The 14150-nt window shown below is 32.1% G+C and overlaps 1 protein-coding gene across 1 annotated transcript in view; it reads left to right on the top strand.

The window, feature by feature from the left end:
* Window positions 1-12932, top strand: part of LOC134681040 (density-regulated protein homolog) — a 36116-nt gene extending 23184 nt beyond the window's left edge. The window contains exons 4-7 of the mRNA XM_063540422.1: window positions 3619-3709; window positions 6522-6689; window positions 7890-8029; window positions 12838-12932. Coding sequence (XP_063396492.1) covers window positions 3619-3709; window positions 6522-6689; window positions 7890-8029; window positions 12838-12882 — 444 coding nt within the window. The 3' untranslated portion in view covers window positions 12883-12932. The remainder of the gene's footprint in view (window positions 1-3618; window positions 3710-6521; window positions 6690-7889; window positions 8030-12837) is intronic.
* Window positions 12933-14150: the final 1218 nt, after the last annotated feature.

A 14150-nucleotide genomic window follows, 5' to 3' on the forward strand; every position in this document is an offset into this window, starting at 1 on the left:
TGTAGGAATTAGGGGCCAAACAATATCTGCTTTTTACATCATGTCATCCTAAACACACTAGAGTCAATATACCATATAACCTAGCTAAATGCATATGTACTATCATTTCAAATTGAGAATTAAGGGATACAAGTTTAAAGGAACTAAGATACATGCTCTTGTACCGAAATTATTCTAAGAGAATATTTGACGACAGTACATGCAAAATTATCTAAAGCAAAATCTTTTAACTTGCAGGAATTACGGACAACTAAACTGCAACAACAAAAGAAAATTTGTTACTGTACATTTCTACTCACAACCTGAGAAATAATGAAGTTTTTAACAATATACATAACAATATACCATTTTTACATAGCAACCAAAGGATGTTGAAATTACTAATTCACTTAATTAAAAGCAAACGACAACTGAAATCATTTAAAAATTGTTGACACACACAACATTCCAAACTTAAATTATTCAACCAAATGTACAAAAAATCTATTTTATGGAACTCTGGCTTTGACAAACCAACATTTTTTTCAATGTGGCCCCATATCAAGAATATGACAGAATATGACAGACTCAGAAAGAAGTCTGTTACATGTATAAATTTTGAACAATAACTATTAAGAGGTCATAATTTTTATTGATTTAATAAAAACTACCAACCCAACACGCATTGTTTAAGTTGTATTTCGTCATATTTCATTATATTATGACACCAAAAAAATACATGCATCCTGGACTCATCAAAATCTTTTGGGACTCACCATTTCTAAAAGTGATGAGTCCCAGGACTCACCATGAAAAATTCCTAGTGAGATCCCTGACTATATATATATATTTAATTATGAACTTGGTCATATGATGATTTTATCATGACGTTAAAGATTTGGTTTAAGGCAGTTTACCAGTAGATGGTCCGAGACCACAATTGTCGTCCTTGATTTTGGTTGTTCACGAATATAGTCCCTAGTGTTAACAGTGGGTTACTTGCCAATAATTTTTATACCCCTTCCAAATTTATTTCTCCATGTTTAATGCCTCAAATTGTAAGTAGGGGGGTGAAATTACACTGTAAAAAAATTTGGGTCCAGAATTTTACAGGAAAGTAGTGATTTGGTCCAGCTGAAAAAGGTTAAAAATTAGCACTTCGGAAGCTGTCAAAAGATTTCAAGACACCCTAAACACAAAATTGTCCATATTTTGAGTTAGAGGCGATGAAGTTTTCTATAATTTTGATATAATTTGTCCCAAAAGTAGTACAACACACTGTAAAAATTTCATTGAGAAAGCGCAGGTGGGATTTTTTTTATTTTTATTTATGTTCTAAAAGAAATGCACTACGAATTAATTGTGTTCTCGGACCTAAGAGGTGAAGTCTGTAAATATAGAATCTGTACTTTGGCAACTTCCCTAAATGATTTGGTGGTGTCAATAAGTCAAATAGCTTGAAACTAAAGGATTTAAACTTTTATTTTATAGAATTACTGCAAAAATGACCAATTTTGGCATTTTATGGTCAAAATAGGCATTTTAAGGCTTTTTCAATATTTATGCATACATGGCATCCTGACTTTCTATCTGACAGGTTTTCATGTGACAATACTTGTGTTTCTATGCCATTATCTAGTTCTTTTACTTGTTTATGAACTCAGAATATACAGAAAAGAAGATTATCTCAGACAATATGTACAAAATGTGTTGTATAAATGACCCTTGTCTAACGCCCTGTTTGGATGAAGTCAAAAGTGGGGTTCTTGGTACATAAAATTTGAAGTCCACAATAAAGACCTCACTAAATTTGTATCAAAAGCACTTTACAATGTCTATTGTACCTGTTCCATCTCACATGATATCTTTCTTTTCTTCTGTAGGATAGCAAGTGGTTTAAATATAAGCCTGTTGAGACTAAAATTGCATTCAAGTTTTTCATTAAAAAGGCAAAAATCTTTGTATCAAACCATACTGTCTGTAAGAAAGGTTAATTGCAAGAGCCTTTTTGTGCCCAGATTTGTTGTATCATGGCACATGAGTATAGAAATGATAAAAAAGACACAATTTTTTATTTCTTATAGCCTCAATATGCATTTTTTAATGTAAATATGTGGCACGGCCTAAATTTACCCTTATTTTTTTTCCAGTCTTACTTGGCTTAAGACCCTTTTAAACTAATATGATATGTTATTTGTGACTTTTCTATCCATTTCAAGTACATTCAATACATATGTAAGGATTATTTATAACCAAAAAGGTTCACAAATTTAAAATTGCTGGAAAATATTACATCTTCATGTAAGGCCCCCTTTCATTGAAAAACCTCAATTTTTAGGCCCAGGCTGATATAAATTTGACTTTTGAATAATTATGCTAAGTCTGATAAATCAAATGAGTACTCTATTGCTTTAAGTACATAACAAATGATATATTAGAGCATTTAAAAAGTATTTTTTTGCAATATTTTAATTTTCAAAGCCCAAAATGTTGATAGTTGAAATTATTCAATTTTAACGTCAAAATTTAACGCGCAAAGATGAGTATAGAATTTAACATATTGTCTATAATATATATCCTATTGTTATGAAACTTTGCAAGCAGTGTTATAATTTATTAAGCTTTGGTCATACCAAGTTTTTTTAAGATTTGTCAACTCTTTCTATCCTATTAGGTCCGAGACCACAATTGTCGTCCTTGATTTTCGTTGTTCACGAATATAGTCCCTAGTGTTAACAGTGGGTTACTTGCCAATAATTTTTATACCCCTTCCAAATTTATTTCTCCATGTTTAATGCCTCAAATTGTAAGTAGGGGGGTGAAATTACACTGTAAAAAAATTTGGGTCCAGAATTTTACAGGAAAGTAGTGATTTGGTCCAGCTGAAAAAGGTTAAAAATTAGCACTTCGGAAGCTGTCAAAAGATTTCAAGACACCCTAAACACAAAATTGTCCATATTTTGAGTTAGAGGCGATGAAATTTTCTATAATTTTGATATAATTTGTCCCAAAAGTAGTACAACACACTGTAAAAATTTCATTGAGAAAGCGCAGGTGGGATTTTTTTTATTTTTATTTATGTTCTAAAAGAAATGCACTACGAATTAATTGTGTTCTCGGACCAGATTGTGGTCACATCAACTTGATATTAAATAAAATTTTCATTTTATATGATGTAAATCTTTAAAACTATTTGAATGTCAAAATTAAGGTTTTAATAGTCATGATCAGTGAAAACAAAATTTTCAAAACATGAGTTTGATTTTATTGCCAATTTCGCCTTAAAATTGAATCTTTACTGTACACTGTGAAGGATTGGTTTATTTAGTTATTGTCCTTGTACCTTGATCAGATAACATATTAACAATACCCGTGACATTGGAACTCAGTTATTTTATTATTCTTGAATAGTTGAATCTTAATTATAAGAAAAAAGGACTGACAAAAAGCTAGCAACTTGTTAAGAAAATTTTAATTATACATACATCTATTCTGGAATATTTTAAACACACTACTAGTGTTTTGAAAGACATTGACTACCCATGAGGGTCTTACACAATTAGTGTATTATCATAATTACATGATAAACTTGTATAGAATAAAAGACTAGGTTTTTTTTAGTGTTTTTTTTACTTTCAGTATTGTGAATACTATCCAAATTATGAAAAATGCAAGAAATGGTTGGAGAAAAATCTTCCAGAAGAATTTGAAAGGCTCATGAGTATAAAAGGTTTGGACAGTGATAGTATAAAATCTGTTTGAAATTTACTTAAGGTTATATCATGAGTAATTATCATGATTATATTTGAGGAAAATCAAATGTTTAAATTAAACAAAGAAATATTTGCAACAAAAGAGATATCCATAGTCTTCAAAATTATGGTGAATTGTGTATATAATTAAAGTCTGCGGAAGTGAGCTACTAGAGTGGTTTTAGAGCGACGTGATCAAAGTACACTGTTCACACATCAGATGAAAATCCTGGTAAATTTATGCTGAATTATTACCAAATTGTCAACTTGATTCTTTATAAGTTTTGAGTATGTCTTCATGACCAACTCCTGAATACAAAATAATTACATGCACACAACATATACAATATGTGAAGCTCTTCATCATCTCTAGGAAGAGGATAACTAACTAAAAGTTAATGCATATTTACATGTATGTATGTTTTTTCTGATGGAAAGAATGGAGGCCAAGTTTGATATTGACAATTGTCTCTGAGTTATGACCATTTTTAGATTGTAAAATATGAATGTTTCCATGCAATAAATTATAAACCTTACAAAGATTGCTTTTTAATTTTAATTTGTTGCTACTAATAACAAAATTTGAAGTCAATTTCAGTATTGCCAATTTTCACTTTTTGTGTTCCTGAATTATGGTCTTTGATATATTGAAAGATGGCTCTCTGTTTAGCCAATGCATTCATGCAACTGTCATACAAGTGAGAGGTCTATACTATAAAACCAGGTTCATTTCACCATTTTCTACAATTGAAAATGCCTTTACAAAGTCGGTAATATGACAGTTGTTGTCCATTCGTTTGATTGATTTTGCCATTTGATTGGGCACTTTCCTCGGAGTTCAGTATTTTTGTGATTTTATTCCCCCCCCCCCCCCTTTTACTATATATATATTGTTACTGATGATAAAAATAAAGGTCAAGTTTGTTATTGACTAATATGTTCACTTTCACAATTCAGAACATATTATCTTTAAAAGATTTGAAAACGTGCCATACATTACAAAAAGTCAATGTCATTTATATTATTTGTCAATTTGATATCTTGTACAAGCCTAGGGTCAAACAATGTGAAGGACAGGATGGAAACAGGTTAACTGATTTCTTTTATAGGAGATCATTTGTTAACTTAAACATAGAAAATAAAAAGCTCATCTCTTCTTCTAATGATGGCACTTTTTGATATGTTGACAGCAGATGTAATTCTTTTTTGTTATTTGTTTTTGATCAAAGCAGATTTAGGAATTTTGGATAGAGGATTAATCTGCATTGACGAATAATGTGTTTTATGACTTCAAAAAGTATAAACAACAACACATTGTTTTCAGGACATTAACTTTAGTTTATGTGAATGTATATCTTTGAAATTTAATAAGAAGTTCAATACCACAAAAGGAAGGTTGGGATTGATTTTGGGGATGATGGTCCCAACCGTTTAGGCATTAGGGGTCTAAAACAAGAATTTTTCTACTTTCAGGAAAATAAGTATTTCAATTTCTCTGAAATTGTTCCACAATGTTAAATACCACAAGTTGAAGGTTTGGATCATTTTGGGTGTTATGTTGCCAACAGTTAAGAATTAAGGGTCAAAAAGAGGCCAAAAAACAAGCACTTTTGTAGTTTCTGGACAATAACTTGTATGTAAGAGTATGGATCTGTCTGACATTGTACCACAAGGTTCCATATTACAAAAGGAAGGCTGGGATTAAATTTGGGGGTTATTGCCCCATATATGCAGGAAAAAGGAGGCAAAATAGGGCCAAAAATGAGCATACATATGACGTCCATTATCACTGAATTAGTATGCATATTTGATTAGGGGCCAGCTGAAGGACACCTCTGGGTGCAGGAGTTTCTTGCTACCATGAAGACCCATTGGTTTTCGGCTGTTGTCTGCTCTATGGTTGGGTTGTTGTTGCTGTGACACATTCCCCATTTCCTTTCTCAATTTTATATATCTAGTTTCCAGATAATAACTTGTGTTTAAGTGTATGAAATTGTACTACAAGGTTCCATACTACAAAGGAAAGGCAAGAATCAAGTGTGGGGGTAATTGCTTCAAGGGGAGATTCAAAAAGTTGAACAGGGTTCAATTTTTTTTTCAAAATTTTTCTTAAGTTTCAAGAAGAAATCTTTAATTGCACAGTATTGCACAATAGATTTGAATGATCTTGATAGTTGTTTTGTATCAGAAACCTGTATTATGTCAAAAAATTGATAAAAATCCAAATTCAGACAGTATCAAGCTTGAATATTGTGTGCAAATTTGGCCCAACTGTTCAGGGTTCAACCTCTGTGGTTGTATCAGGCTGCGCTCAGCGAAGCATTTTATTGATATCAGGAATTTGCCTGAAAATATAAACATGATATGCATAAGTTAACAAGAACTTGAGTATGTTCTGTAATCAATTTTGCCCTTATTGTAGACTAAAAGTGAAGAGAGCAAAAGAGATTTTAAACTAACCATCATATACAAAAAAATGTATGTCCAAATATATGACATGTATGATAGGAACAGAAAAATTGGGAAAACATTACTTGTACTCTTTACTGCCACCTAAAATGGATATTGCATATGGGCTCGTAGATATTTGAGCTGTTCTACATGTAATTGAATGTGTTTTGTGTTTGTTGGGAAGTAGCTACAGTGTTTTTAATTAAATTTTTATAAAATTAAGTACAAATCATAATGTTCTCAACACATGTCAGTCTAGAACAGTCCTTATTTAGAATAATTCGTTTGAAAATGAATACAACTATCTTTAAATCAAGTTCTTTACATGTATGTTTTCAGATGAAGAGGAGGGTGGGGAGGGAGATGCAGAGAAAAAAAGACAAAAAAGAGGTGGAAAAGGACAAATGAAAGCAAAGAAAAAAACAGAACCACAGGGTGTTCGAATAGGCACAGCAAAGAGAGGAAAGAAGAAAATGGTTACAATTGTTATGGGTTTAGCTACTTATGGTAAGTTCTTCCTCAAGTAGCTTTTGTATTTAGTGTTACCTATGTCTGTACTGCTGCCATTTTGTCATACCATCATAACATCATTTTGAACTATTGTTCAGGTTGCCTACTTATCTTACCTCTTATACATTTCTAGGAATATGATTGGTTAAAAGCGACCTCGTGGAGACCGTGTATATTCAATATTAGGTTATTAGGGAGGCGGGGCTTATTTCAATACACGGTTAGTTGTGGATTTACGACTTGGGAACTGTTTGATTATTTAAAACTATTAAAGTTCTGATTAATATTGTTGATATCAAGGTTGTTGATAATAAATATTTATCGTTTACATTAGTTGTTTAGTGCAGACCAATTGAAGAAGGTTCTTAAAATTGAACACTTGAACACTTTAATACAGAAATAAGAAGATGTATTATGAAAGCTAATAAGACAACTTTAGTCTAAATTCAACAAATAAAGATAGTCGGTAAGATAAATTTGTTACATAGTGTGCTAGTGACCTAATATGATATATACATGTTAAGTAAATTCCCTATGGGTGAGAGCTATATGGAATTTACTGACCCTGCATATATCATATTAGGTCACTAACACACTATGTAACTAATATTGTCCACTTGGTACCCTTTGAAAATAAAGGTTTGAAGTGAAAAATTGACCAAATTTTATGCTCTTTCTTCAAGTAAAAAATACTTGAAAAAAGTACTTGGAAAAAAATTATAGATAGTTGGAAAGCTTTCAAATGAAAACCACTGATTGCTGTTGTTAAAAAAATATAAAGATGTATTCTATTTTGTGGTGTTGGTGATATTTGTTTCTAGTTGCACTAGGTCATGTATATTCAATATTCTAAAACTGAAGACAGGGAGACAAATGAGTGTGTCTTCAAATAGGATCAGCTTCTATAAAGAAGTGTTTACCAAACAATAGCCAATATCTTGAGGGAAAAAACTTATGAGTGTTAATCAGGGTTTAATTCTTTATTTTTAATATTTTGTTGCACTTTTAAAGTGATGATTGAAAAGGCTAACTTTAATTTAAAATTTTGGATGCCTCTCAAAGTGTATTGTTTGACATGATCTCTAAGCCAATCATAGATAACCTACGGCTAGGATTAAATGTTGGTTTAATCTGCATAAGTAGGTTGATAATTATTTTATAAATAATCATTTGCATTGAGCTTTTTTTTCTTTTCAGATATAGATTTAAAAGATGCAAGTAAAGCATTTTCTAAAAAGTTTTCATGTGGGTCATCAATACAAGGAGAAGATGAAATAGAAATACAAGGAGATGTTAAAGATGATCTGTTTGACTTCCTTCCTGAGAAATGGCCCCAGGTAAACAAGGAGTTTGTTGTAATATTTTTTTATTTTCAAAAATTATGTTTGAAGACCCCTTCAAAGATATTGAGAAGTTCAAGATGATTGTAAGGTTACAAACAGGACAGCAATGAAGTTTTTATACAACCTTACAGTAAGTATATTGGTATCACATTTCGTTGTGTTGTAGGCATCGTCCATTAATAGATGGTTTCCGGATAACTTAATTAAATAGAAATCAATAAAATTTCAACACAAGGTTTATTACTATTAAAGGAAGGTTGAGATTGATTTTGGGGGTTATGGTTCTAACAGTTTAATTATTGGCCAAAAAGAGGGAAAACCGGGTTTCTTGGTTAATTCAATTCAATTCAAATTCAAATTCAAATATTTATTGTCTTATAAACTCTGAACAATAAGTTTGTGACAAACAATATAAAACTTACACAAAATACATTTTAACAATCAGAACCATAAAAACAAAAAAAGCAAAACAATCTATCTATATGATATATAAATATATTTTATAAATAAATTAAGAGTCCCCTGACCTCAGTTCTAATGCCTGTTCAAAATAGGACCCTAAGCTTTCTACTTCTTTTGAGGTTGATGGGCAAAGAAGATATTTAATTTTTATACAACTGCAAAAATTGAAAATTTTTTGGTTGTATATTGGTATCACATTGGCCTCATCTTCGTTGTCGTCGTCTGAAGACATTTGGTTTTCGCACTCTAACTTTAGTAAAAGTAAATAGAAATCTATGAAATTTAAACACAAGGTTTATGATCATAAAAGGAAAGTCGGGAATGATTTAGGGTGTTTTGGTCCCAACAGTTTAGGAATTAGGGGCTAAAAAAGGCCCAAATAAGCATTTTTCTTGGTTTTCGCACAATAACTTTAGTATAAGTAAACAGAAATCTATGAAATTTTAACATAAGGTCTATGACCACAAAAGGAAGGTTGGGATTGATTTAGGGAGTTTTAGTTCCAACAGTTTAGGAATTAGGGGCCAAAAACTGGTCCCAAAAAAGCATTTTTCTTGGTTTTTGCACAATAACTATAGTATAAGTTTATAGAAATTTATGAAATTTTAACACAAGGTTTATGACCACAAAAGTCCAAAACTAAACTTTGTTTGATTTCATCAAAAAATGAATTATTGGGGTTCTTTTAAATACCAAACCTAACTGTGTATTCAGATTTTTAGCTCACCTGGCCCGAAGGGCCAAGTGAGCTTATGCCATCACTTGGCGTCCGTCATCTGTCGTCGTCCGTCGTTGTCTGTCGTCGTAAACTATTTCAAGAATCTTCTCCTCTTAAATTACTGGGCCAAAACTTCCAAACTTCCAACTGAATGTTCCGTAGGGTATCTTGTTTGTAAACTGTATCCGAAGTTTTGATCTATCAACAAACATGGTCGCCATTGCTAAAAATAGAACATAGGGGTCAAATGCAGTTTTTGGCTTATAACTCAAAAACCAAAGCATTTAGAGCAAATCTGACATGGCGTAATATTGTTTATCAGGTCAAGATCTATCTGCCCTGAAATTTTCAGATGAATCAGACAACCCGTTGTTGGGTTGCTGCCCCTGAATTGGTAATATTAAGGAAATTTTGCTGTTTTTGGTTATTATCTTGAATATTATTATAGATAGAGATAAACTGTAAACAGCAATAATGTTCAGCAAAGTAAGATTTACAAATAAGTCAACATGACGGAAATGGTCAGTTAACCCCTTTAGGAGTTATTGCCCTTTACAGTCAATTTTTAACCATTTTTTGTAAATCTTAGTAATCTTTTACAAAAATCTTCTCCTCTGAAACTTCTGGGCCAAATACTTCCAAACTTTAACTGAATGTTCCTTAGGGTATCTAGTTTGTAAATTGTATCCAAAGTTGTTTTTGTTTATTATCTTGAATATTATTATAGATAGAGATAAACTGTAAACAGCAATAATGTTCAGCAAAGTAAGATCTACAAATGAGTCAATTTGACCAAATTGTCAATTGACCCCTTAAGGAGTTATTGCCCTTTAAAGACTTTTTTCACAATTTGTTCATCATGTTGACTTACTTTAAAAAATCTTCTCCTTTGAAACTGATGTATCAATTTCAGCCAAACTTAGGCTAAATGAGTTTCAGAGTATCTGATATAAATTTTATATTTTATTTCCTTGTATGTCAAGAAACATAGCTCCTATGGCTAAAATAGAACATAGGAGAAAACAATTATTTTTTTTGGCTTTTGAAGAAAATAGGACGATCCAAAGAACATTTAAATAAATTGAAAAGCCAAAATAATCATTGATGAGAGATTTAACCAAAAGAATTAAGGTGAGCGATTCAGGCTCTTGAGAGCCTCTTGTTAATTTTTGGTCCTGTTTTCAAATTGGTCTTAATTGGCATTAACTCATGAACCGTTTAACCAAAGCTATTGAAATTTTAAAATGTTGTTACTGACGACAAAATGAAGGTAAAGTTTAATAATGACGATTTTGACTTTTACGGTTCTAGAGTAAGGGTTCTTGAAAGATTGAAAAATTGTGTTCACAGTCATGTTGTTGCATCTACTCATGAACCAATCAACCAAAGCTTTTCAGATTTTAATATGTTCTTACTGATGACAAAATGGACGTCAAGTTTGATATTGATGCTTTTCACTTTAACCGTGCATCATTCATGGTTCTTGTAATATTGAAAAATGCCAGGATACAGATAAATATTAATAAATCCGGTTTGCTGTCGCTCTGACAGCCTCTCGTTGATTATGGGCTCAGTTTTCAAGTAGGTCCAAATTGGGGTCAAAAATTATTATATAAAGTATTGTGCCATAGCAAGAAATTTTCAATTGCACCGTATTCCGCCATAGCAAGATATCTTCAATTGCACAGTATTGTGCAATAGCAAGAAATTTTCAATTGCACAGTATTGCACAATAGCAAGAAATCTTCAATTGCACAGTATTGTGCAATAGCAAGAAATATTCAATTGCACAGTATTGGGCATCAGCAAGAAATATCTAACTGCACAATATTGCGCAATAGCAAGAAATTTTCAATTGCACAGTTTTGTGCAATAGCAAGAAATATTCAATTGCACAGTATTGTCCCATTTTCAAATTGGTCTACATTTAGGTCCAAAGGGTCAAAAATTAAACTTTGTTTGATTTCAACAAAAATTGAATATATGGGGTTCTTCAATAAGCTGAATCTAACCATATATTAAGATTTTTAATATTTGTGCCCTGTTATCAGATTGGTCCACATTGAGGTCTAAAGGGTCTAAAATTGAACATTATTTGATTTCATCAAAAATTGAATTCTTAGGGTTCTATGATATGCTGGATCTAACCATGTATTTAGATTTTTGATATTGGACCATAATAGGTAAATGTCCAATTTAAAAATTTTAAGTTTTTAAGGTTAAGTTCTTAGACCACATTCATTCTGTGTCAGAAACCTATGTTGTGTCAACTATTTAATCACAATCCAAATTCAGAGCTGTATCAAGCTTAAATGTTGTGTCCATACTTGCCCCAACTGTTTAGGGTTCGACCTCTGCCGTTGTATAAAGCTGAGACTTTTTTACAGTATAAAATAAAATGGGCTTCATCCTCCATTGTATTACAGGATGTGCATAGTCTTTTTTCTCTAGGTATTTTTAAATGTCTTCCTTTTCCTATCATTAATAGACAGTTGAGACAATTTTAAAATAGTGTAAGGGAGATAATCCAAATGTAATCCAAACATAATATGTTGGATTTCCTCCCTCACACTGCTTTAAACAGCCGGAAAACCGGTTGAAATAGAACAAAAGAATCGAAGCTCTTTGTTAGAGAAGGAGATAAATGTGTACTGTAATGTTTACTATAGTGACAAAAAACATAAAAGTTAATAGAAACAAACAAATTTACAATTTTCTTCCCAATAACGAAGTGTTTTATTTTAAAAACACCATTTGCATAAGTGTTCAATTTATCTAGTACATAGTTAAGCAGAACAATCAGATATCAGGTCGACGACATGAGCATCTTTCAAGTTGGATGTAGAAAATGCATATCCTCCAATTTCTTTTAAAAAATTACCACGGACGGAAAACATTTCAATCTATAAGTTTAGTAGTTTTCGTGTCTGCCCTTCTATAATGTGACTCAAGAAAAAATTCCAAACACTGTAAGGTGTTACATGTCCAACTGGCAGGTGTCATCTGAAGTTAACCTCAATTTCATGGTACAATGGTTAAAGTTAAGTTTTCTGTGTTTAGTCTGTTTTTCTTATACTGTATGCAATAGGTCTTCTATATTTGGTGTATGGAATGATTGTAAGGTGTACTTGTCTAGCTGGCAGGTGTCATCTGACCTTGATCTCATTTTAATGGTTCAGTGGTCAAAGTTAAGTTTTTGAGTTATGGTCTTTTTTTCTAATACTATAGGCAATAGGTCAACTATATTTGGTGTATGGAAATATTTTATGATCTATGTCAGTGGTTTTATTTGACCTTGACCTCATTTCCACGGTTCATTGCTAAGTTTTAAGTTTTTGTGTTTTGGTCTGTTTTTCTTAAACTATAAGCAATAGGTCAACTTTAACTGTTGTATGGAAGAATTGTTAGCTGTACATGCCTGCCTGTTATGGTTGCTCTGATGTTTAGTTTTCTTGGCTAATGTTAAGTTTATTTAACAGTTGCAAGAAACCTTTATACAAAAAATTTAGGACTATCAACATAAAATCAATGATTAGTAAAGATGGCGAGGCATGTCAGCGTGTGCACTCTTGTTTACAGATGAAAGTTACAACATTTAATGTTTGATTTTTGTTTGTTTCAGATTGATGAAGATAGTATAGATGATGTTGGTGACCTTAAAAAGTGATGAGAACAGTGCATTTTACTCTTTAAATATTAAAATGATAATTTACACTACTTACTTCATTGGAATAACAAATGTGTTATTATACCCCACGCAACGAGTTGCGGAGGGTATAATGTTTTTGACCCGTCCGTCCGTCTGTCAGTCCGTCTGTCCGTCCGTCCGTCAGTCCTGTTTCTTGTCATCGCAACTCCTCTCAAACCGCTCAACAGAATTTCACGAAACCTTTTCAGATAATAAGGACATACTATGTAGTTGTGCATATCGACGGGAAATTGCGATTCAATTTTTTTTCTAGGAGTTATGCCCCTTTGAACTTATTTACTTTAACGTACTACTGCAACAGTTTGTCATCGCAACTCCTCTCAAACCACACAACAGAATTTCACGAAACCTTTTCAGTTAATAAGGACATACTATGTAGTTGTGCATATCAACGGGTAATTGCGATTCAATTTTTTTTCCAGGAGTTATACGCCCCTTTGAACTTATTTACTTTAATGTACTACTGCAACAGTTTGTCATCGCAACTCCTCTCAAACCACACAACAGAATTTCACGAAACCTTTTCAGTTAATAAGGACATACTATGTAGTTGTGCATATCGACGGGAAATTGCGATTCAATTTTTTTTCTAGGAGTTACGCCCCTTTGAACTTATTTACTTTAGTGTACTACTGCAACAGTTTGTCATCGCAACTCCTCTCAAACCACACAACAGAATTTCACGAAACCTTTTCAGATAATAAGGACATACTATGTAGTTGTGCATATCAACGGGAAATTGCGATTCAATTTTTTTCCCAGGAGTTATACGCCCCTTTGAACTTATTTACTTTAATGTACTACTGCAACAGTTTGTCATCGCAACTCCTCTCAAACCACACAACAGAATTTCACGAAACCTTTTCAGTTAATAAGGACATACTATGTAGTTGTGCATATTGAAGGAAAATTGCGATTCAATTTTTTTTCTAGGAGTTACGCCCCTTTGAACTTATTTACTTTAGTGTACTACTGCAACAGTTTGTCATCGCAACTCCTCTGAAACTACTCAACAGAATTTCATGAAACCTTTTCAGATAATAAGGACATACTATGTAGATGTGCATATCGACAAGACATTTTTATTCATTTTTTTTCTAAGAGTTATGCCCCTTTGAACTTATTTGCTTCAATGTACTTCTGCAACAGTTTGTCATCTCAACTCATCTGAAACCACACAACAGAATTTCATGAAATTTTGTAGATAATAAGGACATACTATGCAT

This window comes from Mytilus trossulus, chromosome 8 (genome assembly GCF_036588685.1).
Source record: "Mytilus trossulus isolate FHL-02 chromosome 8, PNRI_Mtr1.1.1.hap1, whole genome shotgun sequence".
NCBI classification, from domain to species: domain Eukaryota; kingdom Metazoa; phylum Mollusca; class Bivalvia; order Mytilida; family Mytilidae; genus Mytilus; species Mytilus trossulus.